Source organism: Microtus pennsylvanicus, chromosome 9 (assembly GCF_037038515.1).
Source record: "Microtus pennsylvanicus isolate mMicPen1 chromosome 9, mMicPen1.hap1, whole genome shotgun sequence".
Taxonomy (NCBI): domain Eukaryota; kingdom Metazoa; phylum Chordata; class Mammalia; order Rodentia; family Cricetidae; genus Microtus; species Microtus pennsylvanicus.
The window spans coordinates 19,432,751-19,459,435 of NC_134587.1; the positions used below are offsets into that span (position 1 = coordinate 19,432,751).

Sequence of the window (26,685 nt, forward strand, 5' to 3'; positions counted from 1 at the left end):
CTTGGTGCCTAACCAGAAGCTTCACTCCACTGACTAGCATTCATGGTACTAGGAGTCTGTATACTACTGGAAGACATAGGGAATCATCAATATCATCCAGGTACCAACTCTGCATTCTACAACAATGACGGTCCTGCAGGATATACTGGTGCAATAGTGGCACAAATGTACAGGAATAACCAACCACTTATTGCTTGGACTTAAACCAGGTCATGAGACAGATTTCATAACTAACAACGCTAAACCTGAGTCAAGAACCTGAGACTAGATATAGGTCATAAGCCTATATGAAAGGAAAATAGCAATAAAATGACTCCTAGTGACATATTGCTACATGCATAAATCTATGCACTACTCAACCCACACCAGAGAAGCTTCTTGCAGTAGATGGGAATTAACACAGAAAGAGAAGGAGGTTTTGGAGTACTCACTCCTAAATGGCATGTTTTCATCAAACCCCTCCCTCAAGGGTCAGGGAGTGAGTTATGTAGACAGGGAGTCAGAAAGACTTTAAGAGTCTGTGGTGTTTTGAAAGAAAAGGGCCCCCAAAAGGGAGAGGCACTCTTTGAAGGTGTGGCTTTATAGAGTAGGTGTGGTCTTGTTGGAGAAAATGTATCACTGTGGAGGCTTTGAGGTCTCATAAGTGCTCAAGCTACATCCAGTGAGAAAGATCACTTCCTGTTGCCTGCGGGAGCAAGATGTAAGAACTCTTAGCTCCTTCCAGCACAATATCTGCCTGCACACTCTGCCTTGCTTGCTGCCATGACGATAATGGACTAAATCTCTGACTGTAAGTGAGGAGTTGCCATAGGTGCCATTTCTCTCCACAGCAATGGAAACCCTAACTAGAACACTAAGGGTGACCCATTTTGATGAAGAGAAAGGAGCTGAAGATTAGGCTCAGTTTTGGTCAATGGCTTAATCAACCAGCAAAGATACTGAGATTTCCCAAAAAATATTTTACTTCGGGCCCATTGAAGCACATGGAGCAGTAACACATGCTGATTACATAAGACACAGAAGTCCTGCATTTTGTTGTCTTATTTTCTTCATCTGTACCCTTGACAACAATAAGAACAGTAGAAATTATCAAAGCTGAGGGGGTCCAGAGGACTATAAATCCATAGTTAGTGGGTCAAACTTGGAAACATCTGCACTGCAGCCAGCCTCTAAAGTCATGGCAATATGGTTAAGGAAAAAAAGCCCAGAACTTGTAATCTGATGGTAACTCCTGGTTTTACTTTGAACTGTTCTGCAACATTCCCAAGAGGAAGTAAACAAGAGTAAAATAAAATTTAAGAGAGAAAAAAATAGATCACCTAGTATTTGAAAAAAAAGAGATACCACAAGAAGAATTCCTCCACATTATTCTTCTGAGAGCCTGCCCCCTAACCAGAGAGAGGAAATACATGAAATAATAGGTTGCTAAGTAAGACATATTGAAGTTCCAACAAATTTACAAACTGAGGACCCTGAGGTTAGCTAATAAAATCAGAAACAAAAGAGAGCAAATACTGACTGAGTTTCCCACATTCTCCAAAGGTTTACAAAGATGACTGTGAAACAATATTAACTCAATCTGTGGCCATTATTTCATGTATAGCAATTTTCAGAGCAGATTTATAATATGAATAAATAACACATCTAATAATTAAGGAAAGTTATTTTGGTATCCAGATATGACTCAACTTCAGTTAAGAATTCTGCTAAGGCAATGCCTTATAATTTGCACATAAATTTGTAGTATCTCCATGACAGAGAGTGAATTTACATAGATAAAGAAAACGAAGTCTCATAATGAAACTGGCTAACAATAAAGTATAAAAAATGTTCAAAACTAACAAAAACAAATGAAATTTTAGTCTGCTTCAGCATACAATAAGAGAATCACAAAAAAATGGCACTTTTTAAAGTATTTATCAATAACAAACCATGACAGGCCTAATCAAGATTATGTAAGGTGCTTTTAAAACACACACACAAATCATTTATTAAGTCTCAAAACTGTTTCTTCTTCTTTATTTGAATGAAAGAAGACAGCATACTAATAGTAATATAGAAATGAGAGAAAACTGGGAACTAAGAGACTAAAGTTGCGAAAGAAAATGATATCTAATAACCTTTTGTTAATTAAGGGAACAGATAACGAGAAATATAATCAGAACCTAGATGGAAAGTGCTGGGCGGTGAGCAGAGGCAGAGCACTTGCTGAGCACACGTGAGGCCTGGGCTTTGAGCCTTGATGCAACAAAAGAGAATACCTCTTTAGCTGGAGGCAGACAGAAGACCTTCCGACAGAGATCCTTCCAGAAACCAACCACCCAGTATCCTCAACAAAATAAACGATACAAAAACAACTGAAAGAGCATTTAATTTTAATTAACAGTATAAAAGAAAGCATAAAAACATCAAAGGAAACACTAATGGTAAAAAGTAGCTATTATCAGCTCACCCATGTATATAACTACTAAAGTTAAGTCTAAAGTTAAGACTACAGACTGAGTCAATGGATTCATTTTCTAATCCACTAAAAAGTACGCCATGCTATATTTTCATGTGTAACATTAAAAAAATTGTGTTATAAACTTAAAAACAACATGTTTTAAAGCTTTTATTTTTTGAAAAGACAACTTTATAAGCTCACATATCCCAACATTTTAAACCAAACAACTGAAGAAGAACAAAATTCGCATTACCAGGAGAAAAGGATAAAAATGTTTCAAGTGTTACTTGGTGCTGCGATTCAGTCAAGGTGCTCTGTTGGACAAGTACATAAAGGCTTGTTGCTTACACACTAAGAAACAGTTTTGCATACTAACCTGGCCCAGTCCAGGCATACCTCCTCCAAGTCTAAGAAGTCTGTCCATATTTCTAGAAAACAGAAACAAAGGAAAACGTTCCTAAGCAAAAAAGTGTTTACTCAATTGCTATCTATACAATTCACCTTCAGTCACTCAGTATGTCAAAAATATTGGTGGTAATTACAACACAACATCAGACTTCCTGTTAATTAACACCACATATTAATTCAAGAAGCTGTCTTCCATGCTAATTAACAGACCTTATTTCACTGCTTTGGTTTTGGGTTATCCCCAGTTTTAAAGACAAGCAATCTTAGCATACTTTCAAAACTTTGCTATCCTTAAGTTAATTATATTTTCTTATTGTTATCTAATAAAGTACCTGGATGGGGGGGAAGTGCCTGGAATACTTATCATATGTATGATTGAATTTCCTTCAATTTGTTTGGAGTGTACAAATAAAAATCTACACTTTTAAATTAAATTTTAACATCCTCATTAGTAAGTGCTGCGCTAATTAACTTACAGCTTGTCAGTTATCATCAAACTACATGTGAAAGACACTGTGAGTAGAGTATGGATCTCTGAATTAGCATCAAAGGCTTTTTAAAAGTGAACTCATTATATTAAAAGAAAATACTAGAGAGTAAACATTAAATGCATTAAGATAGTGTTCTAGAACCCACGCAGATACACTTATTTCAGATGTAGAGATACACATTCCTTCATGGCTGCTATTCTCAATCCCAATTTCTGAGTTAATTATTACAACTTTGAGATATGAGTTTATCTTCAGCATCTGGAATAACTAAAGAAAATACTCAAAAGCACAAGAAGCTCACAAAAGAAAGAGGAAAGAAATGGTAGTTGTACTTACATGGCCTTGGATACAGAATAAAGAACCAAATTATTCAAGGATAGGAAGGTAACTAAGTCCAAAAATGAAAACAAAGCAACTGTATTTTTACTTAAAAACTACAACTGTGCCTTATATTCATCTTCTTACTAAGTGCATACTTAGATTATCACAAATTATAATATAAACTAAGTGTTAAAGAGATTAGTTTTTGTTCAAGCTTTATCAATTAGAACTATTGCAAACTAAACCCCAATAACATACTTAAATCATCACAATTCTGCCCAATTATGTTTGTTGAACCAGTTGGTAACAATTCAGTCCTGCTAATATTTAACAATCACAACATCATAAACTTGGTCACGAACGACAAAGCCGGGACACTGGCTGATGAGAGCATCACCTACATTAAAAAGCCACATGAAATGCCTGGTAGCCCCATTCCAGTCTCTACGACTCCAGGCAAATGGGATTCTGGCTGCTAACAGTACAGAACAGTTCTGCTACTTTAAAATGGTATAAAAACAGAACCGCAGATTTTTTTGTCTGACTTTTTCTTTCACACATGTCTGTGAGATTCACAACAGATAAATTCATCTGTATAAATGAAAAGGCAAGAAAATTTGGTATTTCAGGCAAAATCTAATCTTCACAACCATACTTATCTGCCTAATTATAATTACAAATATCATCTCTATCAAGTTCCTCAACTCAAATAGTGATTCAGTACAATCCTTTTTAAACAATCTTGTGTATCTTAAAATATTAAGGATATTTTCTCTACAATGTAATTCTAAAGAAAAAAATATTTTGGAGCACTTCAATCTCACAAAGCTAAAGAACCAATGGGGGTGGCAACATACATTTCAGAGTACATACACATAGATTCACTCTAGGCCAAAGTCGATTCCCAGCTGTGTTAGTTTATCTACTTTCGCTGTGCTGTTTCTAATGATATTACACAGACTCCAGATGCTGTGAATATACATGAGCGATGTGGGGAGCAGAGGGAAAGAAAAATCTGGCAGGTCAAATTTGTGTTTTTCACAAAACTAGATGTCTCAGCAAACAAGAAAAGATATTTAACAAATTAAAACACTTAAGATGAACACATTTTACAAAAATACTAACATTTGGAAATGAAATATATTGATAAATATTCTAAATCATACAACTTCCTAAAATCTGGTTATCACACATATTCATAATTTGATTTCTGTTAAAGATAATACATTTACATAGCATCTATCAGATCCTAAAACAACAGTTCAAGGTAAAATACACTCTTAAACCTTACCTGTTCAGTGACTATCACTCTTACAGTGTTGGGCTTCAATTTGTTGAATTTGGCAAGTTCCTTATTAACTCCAATTCTTGCTAATTTTGGCAGGTATAATTTTTCACAAGTAGTTTTTTTTTCTCTCTCTCTCCCCTAAAAAAGAAAGGTACTGAATTGAGAACTGAGGCTATTTTTTTTTTTATCTCCCCTAAAAGAATCTTTAAAATAAGCAAAGTTCTGCAAATGAAATAGAAGTCAACATCCCCCCAGTGCTAGGGACTGGACAGGACCTCACCCATGCTAGACAAACACTCGCACATCACAGCTCTAACACTGATTTTTAACAATTATTTCTAGAGAGCACGGATATATTTACCACCCATGCAGTTGCTGGGCATAGAGATCACTGTTACATTGTGTGTATGTATTCTACTTTTGCCACTGACTCTGAGGACTGGTATTTTATAGCTCTCAGTATTCCTTGAGGTCTCTCAAAAAATAGTATTTACTTATAATTTTAAAAAGAGTAAGAATCACTTTATTATATAATCTGCATAGAGGTTCAATACAAATTTCGAATCTTGTTCATAAAAGACTCTACTAGTATTATTTATCTTGAAAACGGCTTCCACAATTCTTGCAATTAGTTCACCCGTTAATTATTCACAACTATGATAAAATAAAAAAATGTAAAGCATTAAGAACTGTATAAAATGCAGAGGGAAATAAATTATAGCAACAATATTATCCTTTAATTCCTACCATGTTGACAAAAGCATTGATTTTGCTTTCAAAAATATGCAGAAGACCCTGAGTTTGAAACCAGTCCAAGTTCCACAATAAGATCCTGTCAAAAACCACAAGAAAACAAAAGGCCAGAAACACTAAATATGTCTTTACTTCCCTCTCTGAACACACTTCAAATTTTACAAGTTTACATTTTCCACCCACAATCGCAAAGGGATAAACACTGAGAGAGAAATGTTTCATTGTTTTTATTTTTGTTTGTTTGTTTGGTTTTCCAAAACCAGGTTTCTCTCTGTAACAGTCCTGACTGTTCTGGAACTAACTCTGTAGACAGGGCTGGCCTTGACCTCACAGAGATCTGCCTGCCTCTGCCTCCCAAGTGCTGGAATGAATTAAATGTGTGTGCCACCACTACCTGGCAAAAGTTTCATTCTTTTTGCAGATCCCAAGTGAATGCAAAGCAGCAGGCACTCTTGTCTCTGCTGACAGTAAAACTCAGTCAAAACTCAGAGTATTAACTTTGGTACTAATAACATCCAAAATCTTGAATTTTGCTGTGGGGGCTGTCTAATGTATTACAGAGTGTTAGAATTATCCTTGACCCCTACACATTATATGTTAGCAGAAATGACTAACGCATTGACAATAAAAGTCTCCAAACACTGTTAAATGTCCTTCAGTAGGGCAAAATCACTCACAATTGAAAAGCACTGCTATAAACAAAATCTGAAGTTATGAATTTTGAGATAACACTATCCTAAGTAAATTTTTTCAAACTTAAAAACCAAGGAGTTCTGTAAACAATGTGGCAGTTGTTCAAAAATTTAAACACAGAATTATTTACCATACAGCCCACCAATTCTATTCCTAGATATATGCCACAAAAATTTTAAACATATCTTTAAAATAAGACACGTACATTCATGTGTACAGCATTACTATTCATGATACCCAAAAATGTGGCAGTAGTCCACATGCCTATCACACAGTGAATAAACAAATTCTATCATATACATATACAATAGAATGCATGAAATACTACTTGGCTATTAAAAGAAACAAAGTAATGAGACATTTTACTACCTGGCTGAACCTGAAAACACGTTTGGAAGTTGCTTATTTCTTGTTTGCTTAGGTAATATTGTATCTTTCTGGAGTCTCTGATGGAGTTGAAGAATAGTTAGTTATAGTTATAGTTTTCCTTAGTTATGATAAAGATTATTGTAATTTTTACTTGATAGTTGTTTTGTTATATGTAATTTTGCTATGTTAAAGTTAAAGCCTTTCCTTTTTGTTTAAACAGAAAAGGGGGAAATGATGGAGGAAGGTCATTGGTTAAGTAATAAAGAAACTGCTTGGCCTCATAGATTAAAACATAGGTGGGAGGAGTAAACAGAACAGAATGCTGGGAGCAAGAGGAAGGAGCTCAGAGGCCATGCTCCCCTCTCCCGGGTGGACGCCATGAAGCAAGCTGCCAGGTCAGATATGCTGAATCTTTCCGGGTAAGACTGATGCTACACAGATTTAATTTAGAGATGGGTTGATCGGGATATGAGAATTAGCCGGTAAGGGCTAGACCTAATGGGCCAAGCAGTGTTTAAAAGAATACAGTTTGTGTGTTGTTATTTCGGGGCATAAGCTAGCCAGGCGACCAGGAGCTGGGGCAGCAGGAACGCAGCCCACAGCTCCTACAACAAGCCCAGCCACTGAGTGCTTGCCTTGGTGTAAAAGCTGCGCTCAATCCCTAGCACAAGAAGAAAGGAATGAAGGGGGAGAGGAGGAAGGGAGGAGGGAGGGAGGGAGGGAGGGAGGGAGGGAGGGAGGGAGGGAGGGAGGGAGGGAGGTAGTAGAGAAGGGAGAGAGGGGTGAACCAGGCCTAACATGAGTAATGGTTTTAACTTCCAGGCTGACATAACCTAGAATGGCTCTGAGCTGAGAAGAGTCTCAATAAAAGATTATCTAGATCAGGTTGGCCTAAGGGCACATATGGGGGGGGGAACTGTTTATAGACTGTCTTAATTGCCTTAATTTATATGGAAAAACATAGCCAGAAACCGGGCAATACCATTCTCTGGTTTGGGGTCCTAGACTAGGCAAAAATAGAGAAAGCTAGCTGAGTACTAGGTACACACTCATTTCTGTTACTAACTGTTGATGTCAAGGGACTAGGTGCTTCAAACTCCAACCCTGACTTCTCCGAAGTGATGATGGACTACAATCTGAATTTGAAAGTTAAAAATAATTCCTTTCTCCCCTAAATTTTTTTAACGGGGAGGGAAATTATAACAGCAATAGGAACATCATGTGATTCCACTTATATGAAAAATACAATAAGTCTATTAGAGGAAATCAAGAAAACTGAAACATAAGCATTTTCATTATGCTTGACTTTGCTGGTTCCCCCACCGGTCCCATCACACCTTTCCAGTCTCCAGCCCCTCCCCGCGGACACCATTCCTGTCCCAGCACTCCCTTCCCACCCTCCCGTTACATTGTTACATTTGTCCTACTGCCTTCCCTGTTCCTTTCTTAAAGCTCCATTTCCCCCATCGGATAGACTCCATCTACCTTCCTGATCTTTATCCAATCTCCCACAAATACACATTTATAAAAATTAGACTAGGATCAACATATGAGACAGAACGTGTGGTATTTGTCTTTATGAATCTGGGTGAGTGACCTTATTTAATGTCCTAATTTCCAGTTTCATTCATTTTCACACAAATTTCACAATTTCATTTTTCTTTACAATTTAATAAAATTCTACTGTATGGGCCACCTTTCCATGGTCCATTTCCCTGCTACTGTCAGCAGAGCTTCCTCTCCCGCTTTCATCAGGGATTCTATGGTTCTAATAGTCATTCAGCCCAAGATGAGATGGGATTTTAGAGTAGTTTTACTTCGTTGTTTCCCTGGTGGCTAAAATGCTGAAAACCTTTTAAAATAGCTACTGCTCATTTGTGTTTCTTCTTTTGAGAACTCTGTTCAACTCATTACTGACTGGCTGCTGTTTTCTTCACAAAGATTTATTTTGTGTGTATACAATGTTTGTGGGTATGGGTTGGGGGGGGTGTTAAAGTTTTGGAGTTTAATTTTTGTGGTTCTTTATATATTCTACATATTAACCCCCTGTCAAAAGTATATCTGGCAAAGATTTTCTCCCATTCTGCAGGCTGTCTGTTCACTCTGCTGATAAGTTTTTTTCTGTACAGAAGCCTTTTAATTTCATGTAATTCCATTTGTCAATTCGAATTGGTATTTATAAATCTAAAAATAAAATGTTTTACAATTGAGGCAAATATGATGGCTCTCCTCCATTCAACAAAATCATGAGCTGTCAATGTTTTTAAAAGTATTACAAATGGGAAAATGAAAAGCTCTGGAAATGGGAGGTAGTGATACAGTGATTCAACAAAGAGAATAAGCTAAACACTGCAGAACTACACATCAAAAACAGTTAAGTCACAATTTTACTGTGTCACACTCACAGTCCTACTAAACGTGTACTTACACTTTGGGATTTTTGGCAGCCCTGAGGATTGAACCTAGAGCTTCTTCCAAGCATTCTATGACTGAACTATACCTAGCTCCTATCAAACTAATCTTCACAGAGACAGACAGGCTAGGTACATCCAAAGGATGCTGCCCATCTGAGCTACCTATACTTTCAAAATCAGAAAAATACAGAATAATCACTTATATCCACTAAATCACACCTTATTAACATCTCGAATATAATTTTCACCATCCCTTTATTTTCTATCTTTAAGTTATTACCAAGATGATCTAAAAGTGCAAGAAATAAAACAGTCCACAGGATGAGATAAACGATGACTACCTTTCTTAGTATATGGGGGTTATGTGCTATCATCCTGCAGCAGAAACACAAACTGGCTCAAATACTCATTAGCAGTGCATCCCTCCTCTGCAACGTCCTCATCCACAAAAAGAGAACATCTGGTTCTCAGAGCCATTTAAAAGTCAGTGCACACAGAAACACATTCAACACGATCGCAGGCATGTAATAGGCTAGGGATGCTACCCGCTACACAAAATGGCTTTAGCAGCAGCACTCACCACCCTAGAGCAGCTTCTTTCTCACTCTGAAGCCACTTAGTGGACCTCAGAACACCAAGTATGTCTCAGAAATGAATTCATCACATGGGAGACAGGAACAAATTTTCAGAATTCAGCAAAGAGGTTCAAAAGATAAACTATGCACCATAACATAAAAAAAGAATTCTTTTGTTTTGTTTTGTTTTTGGAGATGGGGTTTCTCTGTGTAGCCCCAACTGTCCTTGAACTCACACTGAAGACTGGGCTGGTCTTGAACTGACAGAGATCCACCAGTACCTACTTCCCAAGTGCTGGGATTAAAGGTGTGAGCCGCCACCACACCTGGCTAAAAGAAAACACCTTCAATTCTCAGAAATAGAAGCAATGTAAAAGGTTTATAGATCTAAACTAAGCTTACGGATGTCAAAAAACTGAGGATTTAAGAGCCCACTTATAAGAGACTCACTTTGATATTTTCTTCCATTTACTTTATTTTTATGTGTGTGTGTTTTGCCTGAACGCATGTATGTGCACCACAAAAATGCCTGGTGCCCCAGATCCCCTACAGCTAGAGTTACAAATGGCTGTGAGCCGCCATGTGGGAGCTGGGGGCCAAACCTGACTCCTGTGCAAGAACAAGTGCTGTAATGATAACTTTGCTTAACACGTTTATTACCACATGAAGTGTTTCGCATACATGTATAACACACATACACACAGTGACATCTAGAACCCTTATAGGAAAGTGTACAAAACAAGCATCTACTTGAAATGTGACTCACCACTTAAGCTCTCGGGGCAGTGTCAGGACTAAAATGCAGTAATTTTAGAGCATGTACATGTTAACTTTAAATCAGTTCTCAAGTTCTTACAGGTTCTGTAGAAACAACAACTATCTAAAAAGCAGGACCTTCACAGCTGCATTAATTTTGAGTTTTCAACCTTTCTAACTTTTCCTAGGGACCCTACCATACCAAAAACACATATCCTTCATACAGAACCACAGTGTTTTCTAACTTTTCCTAGGGACCCCACCATACCAAAAACACATATCCTTCATACAGAACCACAGTGTTTTCTAACTTTTCCTAGGGACCCCACCATACCAAAAACACATATCCTTCATACAGAACCACAGTGTTTTCTAACTTTTCCTAGGGACCCCACCATACCAAAAACACATATCCTTCATACAGAACCACAGTGTTTTCTAACTTTTCCTAGGGATCCTACCATACCAAAACCACATATCCTTCATACAGAACCACAGTGTCTTATCACTCAGGCCTATCGTCACCTCCTACCTCACTGCTTCACTTCCCACTCCCCTGTAAACAAACATTCTCAAACTAATAGGAAATCCTTTCAAACTACTTCAGATCTGTGATCTCACTAGATTTATAAAGCTTCAATTCTCTTTTCTCCAATCCGTGGAAGTAGGAACTTCTTCCTTACTTTGTTCCAGTAGAATCAGAATCAGAAAGAGTAAGAATTAAATTTAATTCTTTAAATAGAATTTTTCCACCTTTTGATTTTCAATTCAGGGTCTCAACATGTGGCCCTGGCTGGTCTGAACCTTGCTACAGACTAAGCTGGTGGCACACCTGCAGCAATCCTACCTCCTGAGTACTCATTGGAACTACAAACTTTAAAGGAAGATTGGGAGCCACCAGCAAGGAAAGAGCTTGCTGCCTAGCCTGATGATTAGTCTGAGCACCAAACCCACATGGTCTACAGTCGTGGGATTCTTGGCAGTCAGTGAACTGAATGCTGCAGGCTGTCCAGATTCTTTCTCCCCTCCTCCAGCCCTGTCTGTCTGTCTCTTTCTCTTTCTTTCAGAGAACGAACATTTTAAAAGTTAGAAAACAAGATTCCACTCGAGTCCCCACTGAGAAGACTAAGAATTTAGTCTTAGAAGAAATATAGCTATCTACTGCAATGTCACTAATTAAAACATTTAAACAAAACATTTGCAAAGTACTACCTTGTGCACTCAAAGTTTAAATATGCAATAGGAAAATACAGAGTTAAGAACGGCTCTAGAACCAATCAACTTACATCTGAATCCAGATCTCACCGTCTACCTGCTATATTATGTAGAACAAGTTACTTTCTTCTAGAATTAAAGACTAAAGTTCATCTACAAAATATGTAACCTTGCCAAGTCTGCTGTCACAATAGAGCAAAAGTGTCTAAAACAGAGCCTGGAAGGAATATCCTGGGAACCCAATAAATGCTTTCACCGCCACAGCTCTCTTAAAACTGATAAAGATCATTCAACCCAATGCTTTCACCTGACAGATGAGGATAACAAGGTATCAGAAGCAGACATGGCGTGCGTACCTCATTACGCAGGCATGGCGTTCCCAGGCAGACCCTGAATATCAAAACACTGCTGGAATATGAAAACCAAAAAGGCACAACTGCTGCTTCTTACTGACTTTCAAATGAGTGATTCTGAATCTATGTACTATACTAACGTAAGGTTTATATGGCAAGTCTAAAAAGACGATGAATCCAGTCACTGTGGTCAAAATCCAGCTTGTTAACTAGAATAGCAATGCATTATTACCAAAGGTCTCAGGAGGTGAGGCTGGGATGGATGTCACAAATCCAATAGGTGAGACTAAAATAAAAGATCATGACTTCAAAATTTTTTTCTTTTGACAAGATTTAATTTTATTTTAGACAAATTCAAGACAACTTTCAGTTTTCAACCAATTATACCTATAGTTAATTATGAACCACTGTACACCTTAATATCTGTACATACACGACCTGTGCACTTTGTTTAAGCCACATAATTTATTTGTATTATTTTTAATTCCGTCCGTGTAGGTGGGTGGGTATCTGCACATCTGTACAGACAGATGCCTGGAGACACCTGCAGAGCTAGAGTTACAATCTGCTGTGAGCCACTGGATATGGTGCTGGGAACAGAACCTGGGTCCTCTGCAATTGTAGTAAGTGGTCTTTTTTTGGGGGTTGTTTTGTTTTGTTGAGGCAAGGTTTCTCTGTGTAGCCTTGATTGTCTTAGAACTCGTTCTGTAGACCAGTCTGGCCTCTAACTCAGAGATCTGCCTGCCTCTGCCTCCTCCTGAGCGCTGGGATTAATGTGTGCGCTGCTGTATACTCTTAACACTGAGCTATCTCTCTAGGCACCAAATTGTACAATTCAAACATTAAAAATGAACCACTTTGTGAGCTAACAGGCAAGGCCACCCTTAGTAGTTATCTTCCCTGAAACTGGGGCACCTTCTGTTTTCAACATAGGGAGGCGCTTGTCTTGTTGCTTTACTTACACTGTGCTTGCAGCAGTACAAGGGCTAAGTGTTGAGGCACAGTCCTAAAATGTCAGCACTGGGGAGGCTGAGGCAGAGGATCACAGCCGTTAGAGGTTAGCCTGGGTTGTGTGGGGAGACGCCATCTCAAAAACAAACAACAACAAAACACCACCACAAAAAAAAAAACACCACATATGCTTTTTTCTGAAGTTACAGAGCAAGGTCTTTCCCTTTATCCTGGACTGCCTGTAACCAGTTTACATAAACAAGGATGCCCCAAACTTCCGGCCATTCCCCCACCTTTTATTCCGAGCGCTGGGGGTGATTACACTAGAACTGTATTTCTTTGCTAATTTTAAAGCCTTTTATGGCAAATGTTTATTAATGTTTGGGTTTTTATTTTTCTGTCGTGAGACAGGGCCTCACTGTGTATCCAGCCAGCCCTGATGACCAGGAACTCAGTTTGTCCAGGCTGGCCTTTGAACTCAAAAAGATAAACTTGCCTCTGCTTCCAGAGGGCTGGGATTAAAACTGTTCACCACGAAATGGAACTTGGTTGTCATTTCAGTTCCAATCATTTTTCATTCTGTGCTGAGGTGGGAGGGATTACAAGCCTGTAATTGCAGCATTTGGGAAACTGAGGCAGGCCAGCGTGGTGTACATAATTCTAGAGCAAACAGAAATATGGAGACTTTGTCTCCAAATAAATTAATAAGTAAACAAACGATCACAAAATTTCCTAAGACTTTTGAAATGTTGACGTTATTCTTTTGACAATGAGCTCGATTCACAGAAAAACAGAGTTCCAGTAAGCCACAGCAGCGGTAGTTGGTTTCTACTTTACTCAAAAAAAAGAATTGTAACCAACCCACAGACCAGCACCCAAATGGAGCAAATACTGCAAGCAATGGCACAGCAGGAATAACCAAACTTTATTTTAAAAATATTCAGGATTAAAAGCAATGCCTCTCTGAAGGTTTTTAAACGATGAAGAAAACATGCACTCTTGAAACTAGCTCAGCCCACCCTCTCTCCTTTGCTTCCTCAGACTGTATACAAGTTTTTCAACACGGGAGGGCTGAAGACGAACACAAACAGGCCATAAACAGGGTTCTGCTACTTGATGGGGAAAAAGCTCAAGCTAGAGGGACGCAGAAATGTTTGCAAGGAGGTGACATTCAAACCGGACTCTGCCAGAGAGCCGGAGAGATAGGAAGAGAAGACCAAGGGGCCGGTGCTTCCCATCAGGCCCCGGACTCCACGGGCAACCTGGCCGGGCAACGTGACTCAGGAAAGCCCGGGGCTTGCGGCGGCCTAGCGCGGCTGGCTCCCGGATCTTCCCGGGCCCGCCTCAGGGTTCGGCTGAGGCCGCCAGCAGGGAGGTCGCGGTCTGCACCCTACCTGGCTTTGCGGCAACCCGGCGACGAGAGCAGCGCCTCACACTCAACAAGGACCTGGCTCCGAGAACCGGCGATGAATCAGCCCGATTCCATTCAAAAGAGTCGCCCAGGCCTCTGCCGACAAGTACTTCCGGGTTCCCGGCTCCCCTTCGGCTTCCTTTCCCGCACCGCCAATTGGAGACCGCCGGGGAGATGAGCGGGCTGGGGGAGGGGGGCGCACGGCGCACGCGCGGGCCGCCGCTCGCCCAGGCCCCGGGAGGCGGAAGTCGGGCGGGCCGCTCCGCCCTCCTGTTTTTCTCAGGGCGCCAAGCTGACTTCACGCCTCTCTTTCCCGGGTTTGGAAACTTTGGTGGCTTTTGCTTTAAGGGGCTTTGCTGTTGTCTCCTTGGCTCTGTCCTTCGCCATCGCGGCCCTCCTCAAAAAGTAAAAACTTGAATTAAACTTACAGTGGTCACTTCGAGAAGCCAAGGCTGCGATAAACAGGCCGATTCCGTGTCTCAGTTTACCCCTTCTTGCCTTCACTGCCTAAAAAGGATTAGAGATCTCCAGGAAATTGACGTTTTCCCAGTCTTCCTGCCTCTTTAAGTTCAGCTGTTTACAGTATTGAAAAAAATTACTAATTAACAATAAACGACCTTTTCAACTTTGCTCTGTGTTGGATACTCAAAAAGCAATGTCACCCAAGAGATAAAGAGATATTGACAGTTTCTAGCGCATCATCTCCATTTAGGTCTCTCACCGTGTATATGGAATGCTCTCACTTTCTCAAATATCCTGAGATTCATAACAACGACAAAAAAGACAATGTATTCGTAAATCAAATATCACGGCGGAACTATTGGATGAAGGAAGAGAACAGATTACGGAATTGTGAAACTCACAAGAAAGAAAGGCTAAGAATGAAGAGTTACTGGGCTTGGAGAGATAACTCAGTGATTAACAGTTTGTGCTACAGCGGAAGAGGAGCCAAGTTCGTTTTCCAGCACCCAGGATGGGCTGCCCAGAACAGCTTGAAAGTCCAGTTCCAAAGATTTGGCCTCTCTGACCTTTGAGTGCCCCAGCCATGGTACAAATTCACATATTCATTCTCTCTCTCTCTCTCTCTCTCTCTCTCTCTCTCTCTCTCTCTCTCTCTCTCTCTCTCTCTCTCTCACACACACACACACACACACACACACACACACACAATTTAAAATAAATCTAAAAACAAAAAAATTAAAAGACCTGGTCGACATAGAAAGCCCCTGTCTGGAAATAATAGATATTTCAGGGGCTGGAGAACTGCCTCAGCAGCTAAGATCCTAGTTCATTTTCCAGCATCCACAATGAGCCGCTCACACACAGCTGCTTGTACTCCACCTCCAGAGGACCCAGTGACCTCTTCTGTCCACCAGGGAACACTGTGCACACAGCATATACTGACATGCATATAAAATGTTTAAACATAGTTGAAATATATTCACTGGCCCAACTCATCCCCATCTCAAACTTTCCCCCTCTTCTGACCCAACTTGGAGCCACTCTTCCCCATCTAGTCTAGTTGGTGTTGTTCCAACTAGTCCTGAGATTGTGGCTGAACCTACAAGGATCATATGATTAAAGAGAATAAAGAGAACTGACTCTTCCCGCTCTCCCTGTGGCTATTAATAGCTCCTTAGCTAACGGTGGGATTTGGTACCTACCATCTCACCTCGATGCTGGAGTCTGTGTGGCTTGAGCTTGCTTAGATCTTCTACATGCTGTCTCATCCCTGTGAGTTCATACATGCAACTGCCCTGCTGTGTCTAGAAAATACTGTTTCCTTGATGTTATCCACCACCTCTAGTTCATACGTCTTCTAAAAGGATCCCTGAGCCTTGGAAGAAGGAGTGGGATATGAATGTTTGACTTAGGGCTGAGCACTCAACGGTCTCCTATTCTCTGCACATTGACCCACTGAGAGACTTGTGTTAACTGGCATCTACACAAGAAGATTCTCTGGTGAGAGGTAAGATATGTTCTGATCTACTGGTGTAGAAATGTTACTGGGAGTAATTTTAATACGATGTCCATTTAGCAGAATAACAGTGTTGAGTTCTTTCTTAAGGCCTATGGCCTATCTAGCCCCAGGTCTTGGCCCCTTTAACAGTGCTAGATACTGGTTCCATCTCCTGGAGCAGACCTTAGATACAGTCAGAAGGTGTGGGTGACTCTCATGATATTTGTGCCCCTATTGCGTCAGTGGGCATGTCTTATCGGGCCAATTGTATTTGGAGTTTGCAAGGTTTCAGAGCTGGGTAAGACAGACGATTATTTTTCTCTTCTGGTGTCATGCATTGCACCTCCCAGCACCATGAAAGTTAGCCAATAGGGATGGAGCTTCCAGGTAAGCACCAGCTTGGTTTCTCTTTGAGTCAGCAATAGTATCAGGTCCTGGGGCATGGCCCAGAGTATCGGCAATAACCTATAAGCTTGGGGGTTGACTCTATTGGCCAACAACTCAAAATGAGGTAGGTTCTGGGTTTTTATTTACTAACATGTGGTGTCAAATTGGGGTACTGCCCCGCCATTGTGTGGTAACTCCATTAAACCTCTTGATATATATATATATGTGTGTGTGTGTGTGTGTGTGTGTGTGACGACCGTCCGCCATTACAAGATGGCGCCGGCTTCCACTCAGGGCGTTGCCCTATGTTGTTTTTCACATCAGCGCTTCTGTGCTGTTTTGCATTCTTTTGCCTGCTAATCTGCCTAGCAACGCCAGCCGTCCAATCCTGTATAGCCTTGTGTAGTAGGCCAGCTAGACACGCCTACACCCTGCATATAAGCACACCTCCTGCCATGGTTGGGGCCCCTCACCTTCAGCTCTCCCTCAACCAAGCAGCGCTTCAATAAACTGTGATTGAAGAAGGATCCTCGAGTCGTGGTGTTATTCCCTGCTGGTCAGGGCTCGCCGCATGTGTGTGTGTGTGTGTGTGTGTGTGTGTGTGTGTGTACACATATTATTATGTGTGTATATATACATATTATTATGTATATATAAGCTTCTATAGTACTACGATAAAATTTTTGAACTTTTATTTTTATTATTTTTATTTATGTGTATGTAAGTATGCCAATGGGAATTGTGCCCTAAGTCCAGACCCCCAAACGACCACCAAGAAACCTAATCTGATGCAAAAGCAAAGAGTCTTTATTGCAAGTTAACTCTGGCCTCTCTGTCCATCTGAAACAGCAGCTGAGCAGGACAGACCTCAAGCAGCATGAGCTGAGGGCTTTTATTGTGGTTAGACAAAGGGGGGGAGGAATTTGGGGGACCCTCCTCCGTCACAGTTGGTACCAATGGTGAAGTCCCAGGAGCTGGTGCAGGTGTTGGCATTGTCTGGAGAATGTTTTGTAAGTTGGTCTTGGCCCAGACAGCGGGGGTGACCTGTAAAATATGCTTGAAAATAGGTGGGGTTAAAATAGGCTCTGGAGGTTCTTAGTTTTTTGGGGTTTTTTTTTTGTTTTTTTTTTTTTGTTTTTTTTTACCAGACCTGATTTTTGATACAACAGCAGAACTTATGTACATTTTAGAAGACAATTAAAGGGAATTGGGAACTCTGGATTTTATAAGATACACCTAAAACCTGTTAATCTTGAACTATGAAGCCTGTGAAAGAGGCACACACCTGTCTGTATTTTTAGCAGGAAACTTAATAAATGAATTAATGAGCTACCAGTACCTTAGGTCATCAAATGCCATTAGACAGTTCTGGAAGGGATAAATAAGCAAAACTGAGACAGCTTTTTTAGCTATGCAGGCAATCCTGAGTCACTCCTTAGTTCTTGGAAACCATCAACCTAGAAGCAGTGCTTGCCATTAACTGCTGAGTACAAGAGGCCCAAAGATTTTTCTGTGTGTGTGTGAGAATTTAGTCTACCTGTCTTGGCAGAATGAGAAGATAGATTCCTGGGTGGTATCCAGCTGAAGGGGTGAAAGACTGCTTTTTGTTGTGTGGGTGGCTTTGCCAAACCCAAAGGCAAGCCTGGAGGCAGAAGGTCTTTTGCAACCATGCATCTTCTTGGAGGAGCTATAGAATGCTGTGGGAGCTGGCGTGTCTCTGTGTTAGAAGCTCTTTTGTTAAATGCCATACTCTCTGATCTGTGAAGGCACTTGAGAATTGGGTACCATTACCTGTTATTTTAAACTGGGCATATAAGCTAAATTTAGACCTGTATTTTATCCAATTAGTTACAGTTTACCAATGCTAGTAAATGTAAGAAGATTAAAAGGCATATTTTAATAAGTCAAAGAATACTCTTTGACTTATTATGTGGGTACTCTTACCCAAGATGGTGGAGAGGTCAAAATGGAGGTTACCCACGTGTCTGTGTTTTCCTGGCACGCATTTAGAAACCATGGGCTTTTGGAGCCTTGTTTGCTTGTACTTTAGGTGTTAGATAGTCCCAATTTAAAAGGAATTTTTGCAAAAGGCTGCCCAAGAGCATTTAAGGAAGCAGCTTTGAATTGCAAGAACTCATTTAAAAGTCTCAGTTGTGGGACTCAAGTCTGTCACAGTGCATCCACTGGGACAACTCTTGAGTCAAAATGGGGTCATAAAAAATGAGTGACATATGTCTCTGGTCATGCGGTTTTAACCTCAGCTAATCAACAAAAGTAAACATGAATGGTCCTATAGCCCTATGGACATAAATCAAAAAAAAAAAAGGGAAACTCTCTGAGACAAAAGCCAGTCTTCGCCTGGTGGAGAGTGTGCAAGAAGGGCATTTTCCGGCACGTGTGCTGGGCCCGTGGAAATAACAGACTCCCTCAGTGGAGACCTCCATATATCAGGAATAATTCTTAAGACAAGTCTCTCCACCGACGCAAATAATTCCAATCAGACCAAATTAGACTGAATAAAAGATGACCATGTTTACTGCAGTGCTCCCAGATGGCATGGGAAGGCATGGCGAGGGGAAGAAAGAGATGGGGGAGACCACGCAGAACCCGAGAATACATGTTCCTTTTCTGGGCAGCAGCCTAAATAGCCTCTGGGAGTTGTCCTGACCCTCCCTGGGGAGGAGTCAGCACTTGGTGGGCTTTCCCGGAGGTGGAATCTGGACCAAGACAACTCCCAGGGGAGGGGACTTGAAATGGAGCTTCTTGCTCTATTCCTGCTCCATTGGTACTCTAAGGATAAATGCCAAGGGCTGGGGTGATGCTTTCACCCAAACATCCCAGACTTCTTGGATATAGGGGTGTCAGGTGGCTAGGGTCTCACTTTTGACCAAACATATATGTCAGGGACCAGCCTCGACAAAAATACCTCCTGCCAGGGTATGTGCAGGGGGATTTAGAAATATAGTAAAGAATATGAAGATGTGAATGAAAAAAATGAAACAGAAAAACATATAGTATAGTATTGGGAGGGAATTCCAGTGAATACTGAAATTTGCCCATGTTTAATTTTCAATTGTTTTAAATATCCCTGATCCCAAAAGGTAGGAGTAAGACAAAAAACTGCATACTGAATACAGGGAAAGAAGGGCAGAGTCAAGAGAGACACCAGCAGCCATGGAGGAAAAAAGAGGTTGTGCGTTTGTTCCAGTCTAAGATGGACCAGCTTTGTTCAAGGGAGACCTCCTAAAACTTGACAGGTGATATCTATCAACTAAAGTTACCACTGGTCCTCCAAGAACTTGGTCATTATCTAAAAATTTTATCAGGGACCCTAAAGATGCTTCATCCACAACCAACAGAAAGCAGTTTGGAAAAAAAAAAAACCGTGTCTACATCCCCAAGAGTTGAGGGGTATGGATGATCTTGGTTATTTGGTGGGTTATAAATGTTTGCTATATTTAGGTAAACATAAGAATATAGGATAAAATGACAATTATTAATCTCAGATATTTTGCATTGGCATGGATTTTGGTATAATGATATAAATTTAAAGTTAATTTTGTTGCACTGTATGTATGTTACTATTCTTGATTAAAGGATTTTTGTATATTGATACAAGTTTAAGGTTATTGTTCTTATACTGCACATCTATTTCTATTTTTGCTTAAGGTATTACCTACACAGCTCATAACTATACAGCTTGATTAATTATGCAATATGAAGTTTTAGTCCTTAAAAGCTATTCAAGATAATAAAGAAATACAGACTAATAGTCACCCATATCTATTAAACTTATAGTCATGTTAGTTAGTTTTACAAGGTAATACAGACATATATTTTAAATAGGTAACCTTCAAGCGCTTCAAAAACATACAGAATATGGAATTTAAAATATTTTAATAACAGGCTTTTCTCAGCATAAATTTGATATATCTGCTAAAACTATATATTGATAATATATAATAGTATATTATATATTGTCTTAGTTAGGGTTTCTATTGTTGTAAAGAGACAACATGACCACAACTCTTTTTTGTTGTTGTTGTTTTTTTGAGATAGGGTTTCTCTGTGTCACTTTGTTGCCCGCCCTGGAACTAGCCCTTGTAGACCAGGCTGGCCTCAAACTCACAGAGATCCTCCTGCCTCTACCTACCGAGTGCTGGGATTAAAGGCATGTGCCACCACCACCCAGCTGATCACGGCAACTCTCATAAAAGAAAACATTTAAATGGGGCTCACTTACAGTTTCAGAGGTTTAGTGCATTATCATCATGATGAGAAGCATGGAAGCACACAGGCAGACGTGGTTCTGGAGAAGGAGATGAGAGTTTTATATCTTGATTTACAGGCAGCAGGAGGAAAAACTGAGCCACTAGGCCTGGCTTAAGCTTCTGGGACCTCAAACCCCTGCCTTCAGTGACATATTTCCTCCAATATGGCCATGACTACCTCAACAATGCCATACCTCCTAATAGTGCTAATGCCTATAGGTCTCTGAGGACCACCACAGATATATGTACATATATGTTGGGCCAAAATTATCTCAGGGCCTGTACCTCGAGGCCTATAGGACAGAGAAAAGCGTGGCTCGAGTTTGAAGGATAGACTCAAAGCTACCGAGTAAGGATGAGACAGCAAAATCTAGGTAGACACCCCTCCAGCCAGAGGGAGGGCTTGACTATCTCTCATTGGCTGGAGGTACACCCACATCAAATGATGTCACTTAACCTATATAAGCTGACACTCACAGTAATAAACTGAGTTCCTGCTTTGACTTGACTCACTATCGCCTGTGAGTGTCCTGCATTGTGGGGCTGTGGAATGAACAGATAGCACTCTCGCCTTTCCTTGGAGAATAAAGCTAAGGAGGCCTGGCACATATATACGTATTATATTATATGTATAATATAATATTTATATAATATTATATGTTTATAAACACGAATATATAATAAATATTGATATATTTATATGTTCATAATATTTATACATTTATAATAAATATTAATATATTAATAATAATACAATTCATATATATTTCAATCTATCAGTTTTAATTGTAGGTGTATTCATAAGCCCTTTTGATGAGATGCAATAGCGGACACTTAGAGCATCCACAGAAGCTCATAGTAGCAAGTAATAGAAAATTAATCAAATATCCATCAACTGAAAAATACATAGTGATTGAGCCATAAAACAATGAAAATTCCTGGAGTTTATATATACACAGACAGCAGAAACTTGCATGTACATGTAGCTAATACCCTACTCCCCAAAGAAACTTTACATGGAGTCCTATAGGATGAGAAAAGACAGGGGAAAAGGATGACAAGGGAAGAAGGCCCAGATAAGGTTTGCTTTAATAATTACCTAATACCAGGTGCCTAATGCTGCTTCAGGTAGGTTAAGTGTTATTTTCTGTGTCATATGTAACACCTTTTTCAATAAAATCTTTTTATAAGTTGGAAAATTATTTTGTAATATAATCACCACTTTTAAAAAATAATCTTTAGATTATGCTGGGTTCCTCCATGTAAGGCAAGTAAATATGAATCATTTGAGTTACTCTGTACATTCTGCTTGTTCTCCTAGAACACAAGAAATAAAGTTCCCGAGGCTCTTGCAAGCAGAGAAAGTCTTACCCACTAGTAACTTGAATTGTCACCTATAGAATGTCTCTTTTTTTAGAAGATGTTAAGACAATTCTTTATTGAATTGTTTGCTCAAACAGTTGAAGAGAACTAAAAAAATTACTTGGAAAGATTAAATTTAATTGACATCAAGAATACTTATACCACATCATCAAAGAATCATGGCAATATCAGTAAGTGCCTTTTAAAGTAAATGACAAATTGGAAGTGTTTAACAACATATGGTCGCTTTTCCTTGACATATATGATTAAGAATATATCTTTTTATCAAAATGTAAAATACCATCTGGCAAAAGTAACAATTATTCTATTGGCTTTGTACATTAAATTAATTCACTGTACTTTAAAATGTAAATATTTTCCTATTTTTTCTTTTCCTTGTGGTGGATCTATATTTATTTATAATACAAACTGCATAACTAAAAAAACCTATAATTAGGTATAACAATTAAAACCAATTTTGAATTTTGAACAGAAAGTATTTCTTAAACTATTCCCAAACAGTTCTTAAAAATTAAATGGCAGCAGTCCTTTTTTATCGTTCCCAATTGTAAAGCTGAGTTAATGAAAATTTTACTATTATAACTTATTAGGCACACCATCAGACCTTGTATTTGATAGCAGCTGTCTGCTGAGCTCCTTAGAAAGAGGAAAGGGATTTATTATAAAGGCAGTGTGCCACTGCATTTGAAGGCTTTGAACATGCGTGTAGGGCTGGTAATAACCCATCCATGCATCCAGTCACTAGACTGACCGAGTTCAGAGACTAGCAAATAAACAGAAAAGTTCCTTTCCACCAAGACACAGTGTACACTACACAGAGTGATGTGAACTGTTGGCAACTTATAAGTTTTAGGAAGCATATTAAATACAATTCTTTATGCGACAGTGTTCTTAAAACCACATTGGATGTAACCTGCTAGATGACGGTGCTGGTGCCTAGTATTCCTATTGGATATGTAGCAATCCAGGTTTTGCTGTTTGTTTTTAAAGAATTTATTATTTCAGTGAAATTTTTTCTTGGTTTTAAGTGTTCTGTATCTTCTCAAGTCTTCTTTGTGGCAGGATGGATGGAGGAGTCAGATAAATATATTTTGTATTTGATGTTAAATTTTATTTTCTACTGTGGTCAGGGCATATTTTTGGCTTTGTGAAAACTTAAAGTTTCAATGAAATGTAGATAAGTAAACCAAGGTTTATCAATAAGGTTGTAGGATAGGATCACACAATTGATATTGACGGATCCCTTCCCACTCCAATATGTAGGATGCAGTGTGGGGGTAGAAATGAGAGGGAGGCCGGGCGGTGGTGGCGCACGCCTTTAATCCCAGCACTTGGAAGGCAGAGGCAGGAGGATCTCTAAGAGTTCGAGGCCAGCCTGGTCTACAAGAGCTAGTTCCAGGACAGGCTCCAAAGCTACAGAGAAACCCTGTCTCGAAAAACTAAAGACCGGGGGGGGGGGGGGGAGAGGGAGAGAGAGGGAGAGAGAGGGAGGGAGGGAGGGAGGGAGGGAGAGAGAGAGAGAGAGAGAGAGAGAGAGAGAGAGAGAGAGAGAGAGAGAGAGAGAGAGAGCATGCCATGACAAGCATGTAGAAGTTAGAGGACAATTTTTGGAAGCTGGCTCACTCCCCCCACCTTCTATATTCAAAAGACTGAACTCAGGTTATCAGATCTTCATGGCCAGTGCTCTAACCACTGAATCATTTTTGCTGCCCATGAACTGGTTTCTACTCCAGGATACAAAAAAAAAATGTGATTGACATTTCTTTCTCCCTTTTCCTAATTTTTGATTTCCATATGAAACTTGTGCGAAACAATGGGTGTTGTTGTGATCTTTTTATCCATGTGCACAGCATGCTTTAATATTATTCAACCCCATTTCCCTTTTGTGTCCCTTTCTTTTTTTGTTTCCATATGAATAGAACTGCTCACTTGACCTTACCTTCTTTTTTTATTTTTTATATTTATTTATTTATTTGGTTTTTCAAGACAGGGTTTCTCTGTGGCTTTGGAGACTGCCCTAGAACTAGCTCTTGTAGACCAGGATGGCCTCAAACTCACAGAGATCTATGCCTGTCTCTGCCTCTCAGAGTGCTGGGATCAAAGGCGTGAGCCACCACCGCCTGGCAGACCTTACCTTCTTAACAACTGCAATAGAAATGTCCTTTTCTTAATTTCACAAAATCCTCAAACTGAAATTTAGTTCCTATCTGAAGTAAAAAACATTAATGTTTCATTAAGCAAGACTTCCATAAATCTCAGAACTTTTATAAGACAACCTCGATCTACTTATTGTGTGGAATATTCATTTACATTGCGTGAAGATATGTCACTGTGATTGGTTTAATAAAGAGCTGAATGGCCAATAGCTATTTTGCCTACAGAAGAGAATAGGCAGGATTTCTGTAGAGAGGGAGGAACTCATGATGAATCTAGAAGCTTGAGAGATGACAGCAAGACACTGAAGAAGTCAGACGTGTTACAAAGGAGACATAATCACATGGCAGAATGTAGATTAATAAAAACAGGTTAATTTAAGTTATAAGAGACTTTGGGGAAAAGTCTAAACTAAGGCCAAGCTTTCATAATTAATAATATGTCTCCTTGTTATTATTTCTCACAAAGGAAAGGTTGATTACAACTTATCAGCATGAGGGTTAAGTAACAATGTGCTAAGTGTCCGAAAACGGTGCTCTAGCAAAACTCCAAAAGTGTTCTTAGCCTTTAACGAGGTGTTTTAGACAAAATTGTCCTTGTCAGGTGATATTAATTGGTTCTAAAAAATGAGAGCACAGTTGCTTCTACTTCTTTGGTATTTAGACTAGCTCATCATAAATCTTTTCTAACCTTCATATTAGTTTCCTCTATTTGTATTTTAAGTATAATTGTTGTGAATTTAATAAACAAAGCAGTAACCTAAACTATAAGGGGACTTTGTCTTGCCAGCCAGCTCCCAAATAATGACGTGGAGACCTAGAATTAATTATAAAATCTCTGCCCTTGCTTAGGCTTTCCCCACCAGCTCTTATACCTTCCTTCAATGAACCTGTTTCTATTAATCCACATTTTACCATGTCACTTTTTACTTTTCTTTCATTCTGTATGTCTGACTTCCTCCATGTCTCATTGGCGTCTAACTAGCATAATTCAAGCACCTAAATTCTTATCTTCCTCCCTCTGCCTGGAAGTCCTGTCTATCACTCTTGCCTAGCTAGCTATTGGCCATTAAATTTTTTATTGAACAAATCACACACAGCAACACATCTTCATACAGTGTACCAATATTCTGTAACACTTCACACATTAAAATATTGGTGTCGTATATAGATGTCCTGAGAATTGTGGGAACCTGGGCCTATTTCTGGAGAGAAGTTAATGTTTGCTCACAGAAATGACAAAAAATTCATTGCAGATCTATGGTGAATCTTAAAATAAATGCCAGTAATTTTCTGAAAATGTTTGACAATAGTAATTCTGAGACTACAAAAGCAACAACAACAAAAAACCTCAATGAAGGGAAGGTCATTTTTCTTATAGATAACTTTATATTTTATGTTTCAGAGCATAATTAGGTCATTAATGCTAAATAAGAACAATTATACTTTTATCGTTCTAATTAAAATGTTTTAAGATAGTGTTAATGTACAAATCAGAATGAAACATGCGTATTTGAATGAAATAATTTTTTTATTTGATTTTTGAGTCAGAGTTTCTTTGTATAGCCCTGCCTTTCCTAGAACTTGCTCTGTAGAACAGGCTAGCTTCCAGTGCAGGGATTGATCTGTCTCTACTTCCCGACTGCTGGGATAAAAGGTGTGCACCACTATGCCTGGCTGTGAAATAAGCTTATGAGATGAGAATGCAAAGTCTTTCTGGTGTTTTAATGCTAGTTATGTTATATATATATATATATATATATATATATATATATATATATATATATATATATATATATATATATATATATATGTATATGTATGTATATGTATTTGTTGTGTAATTGCTTCTCTGGTGACACCATATGAAAAGATACTTTGAAATTTAGATGGAACCAATGCATTGTGTTAAAATCTATAAAAATAAAATAAAAATAAAAAATAAGATAAAAAATAACCCTGATACAACATTATGAGTCTTCAAGGATGCCATTGAGGTCATTTACTTTGGCCATCTGCGGGTGGGTATCTATCCCACCCTTGAGAAGTTTGTTTCCCCACTGAGACTTCCTCGGAGCAAACTAAATTTT

General features: G+C 39.2%; 1 protein-coding gene across 1 annotated transcript in view; it reads right to left on the reverse strand.

Moving 5' to 3' along the window:
* Psmd14 (proteasome 26S subunit, non-ATPase 14) overlaps positions 1-14,569 on the reverse strand; it is an 83,365-nt gene extending 68,796 nt beyond the window's left edge. The window contains exons 1-3 of the mRNA XM_075985053.1: positions 14,425-14,569; positions 4,955-5,089; positions 2,820-2,871 (exon numbers count right to left, since the gene is read on the reverse strand). Of these exons, the coding sequence (XP_075841168.1) occupies positions 2,820-2,867 (48 nt within the window). The 5' untranslated portion in view covers positions 2,868-2,871; positions 4,955-5,089; positions 14,425-14,569. The remainder of the gene's footprint in view (positions 1-2,819; positions 2,872-4,954; positions 5,090-14,424) is intronic.
* Between the last annotated feature and the right edge of the window lie 12,116 nt (positions 14,570-26,685).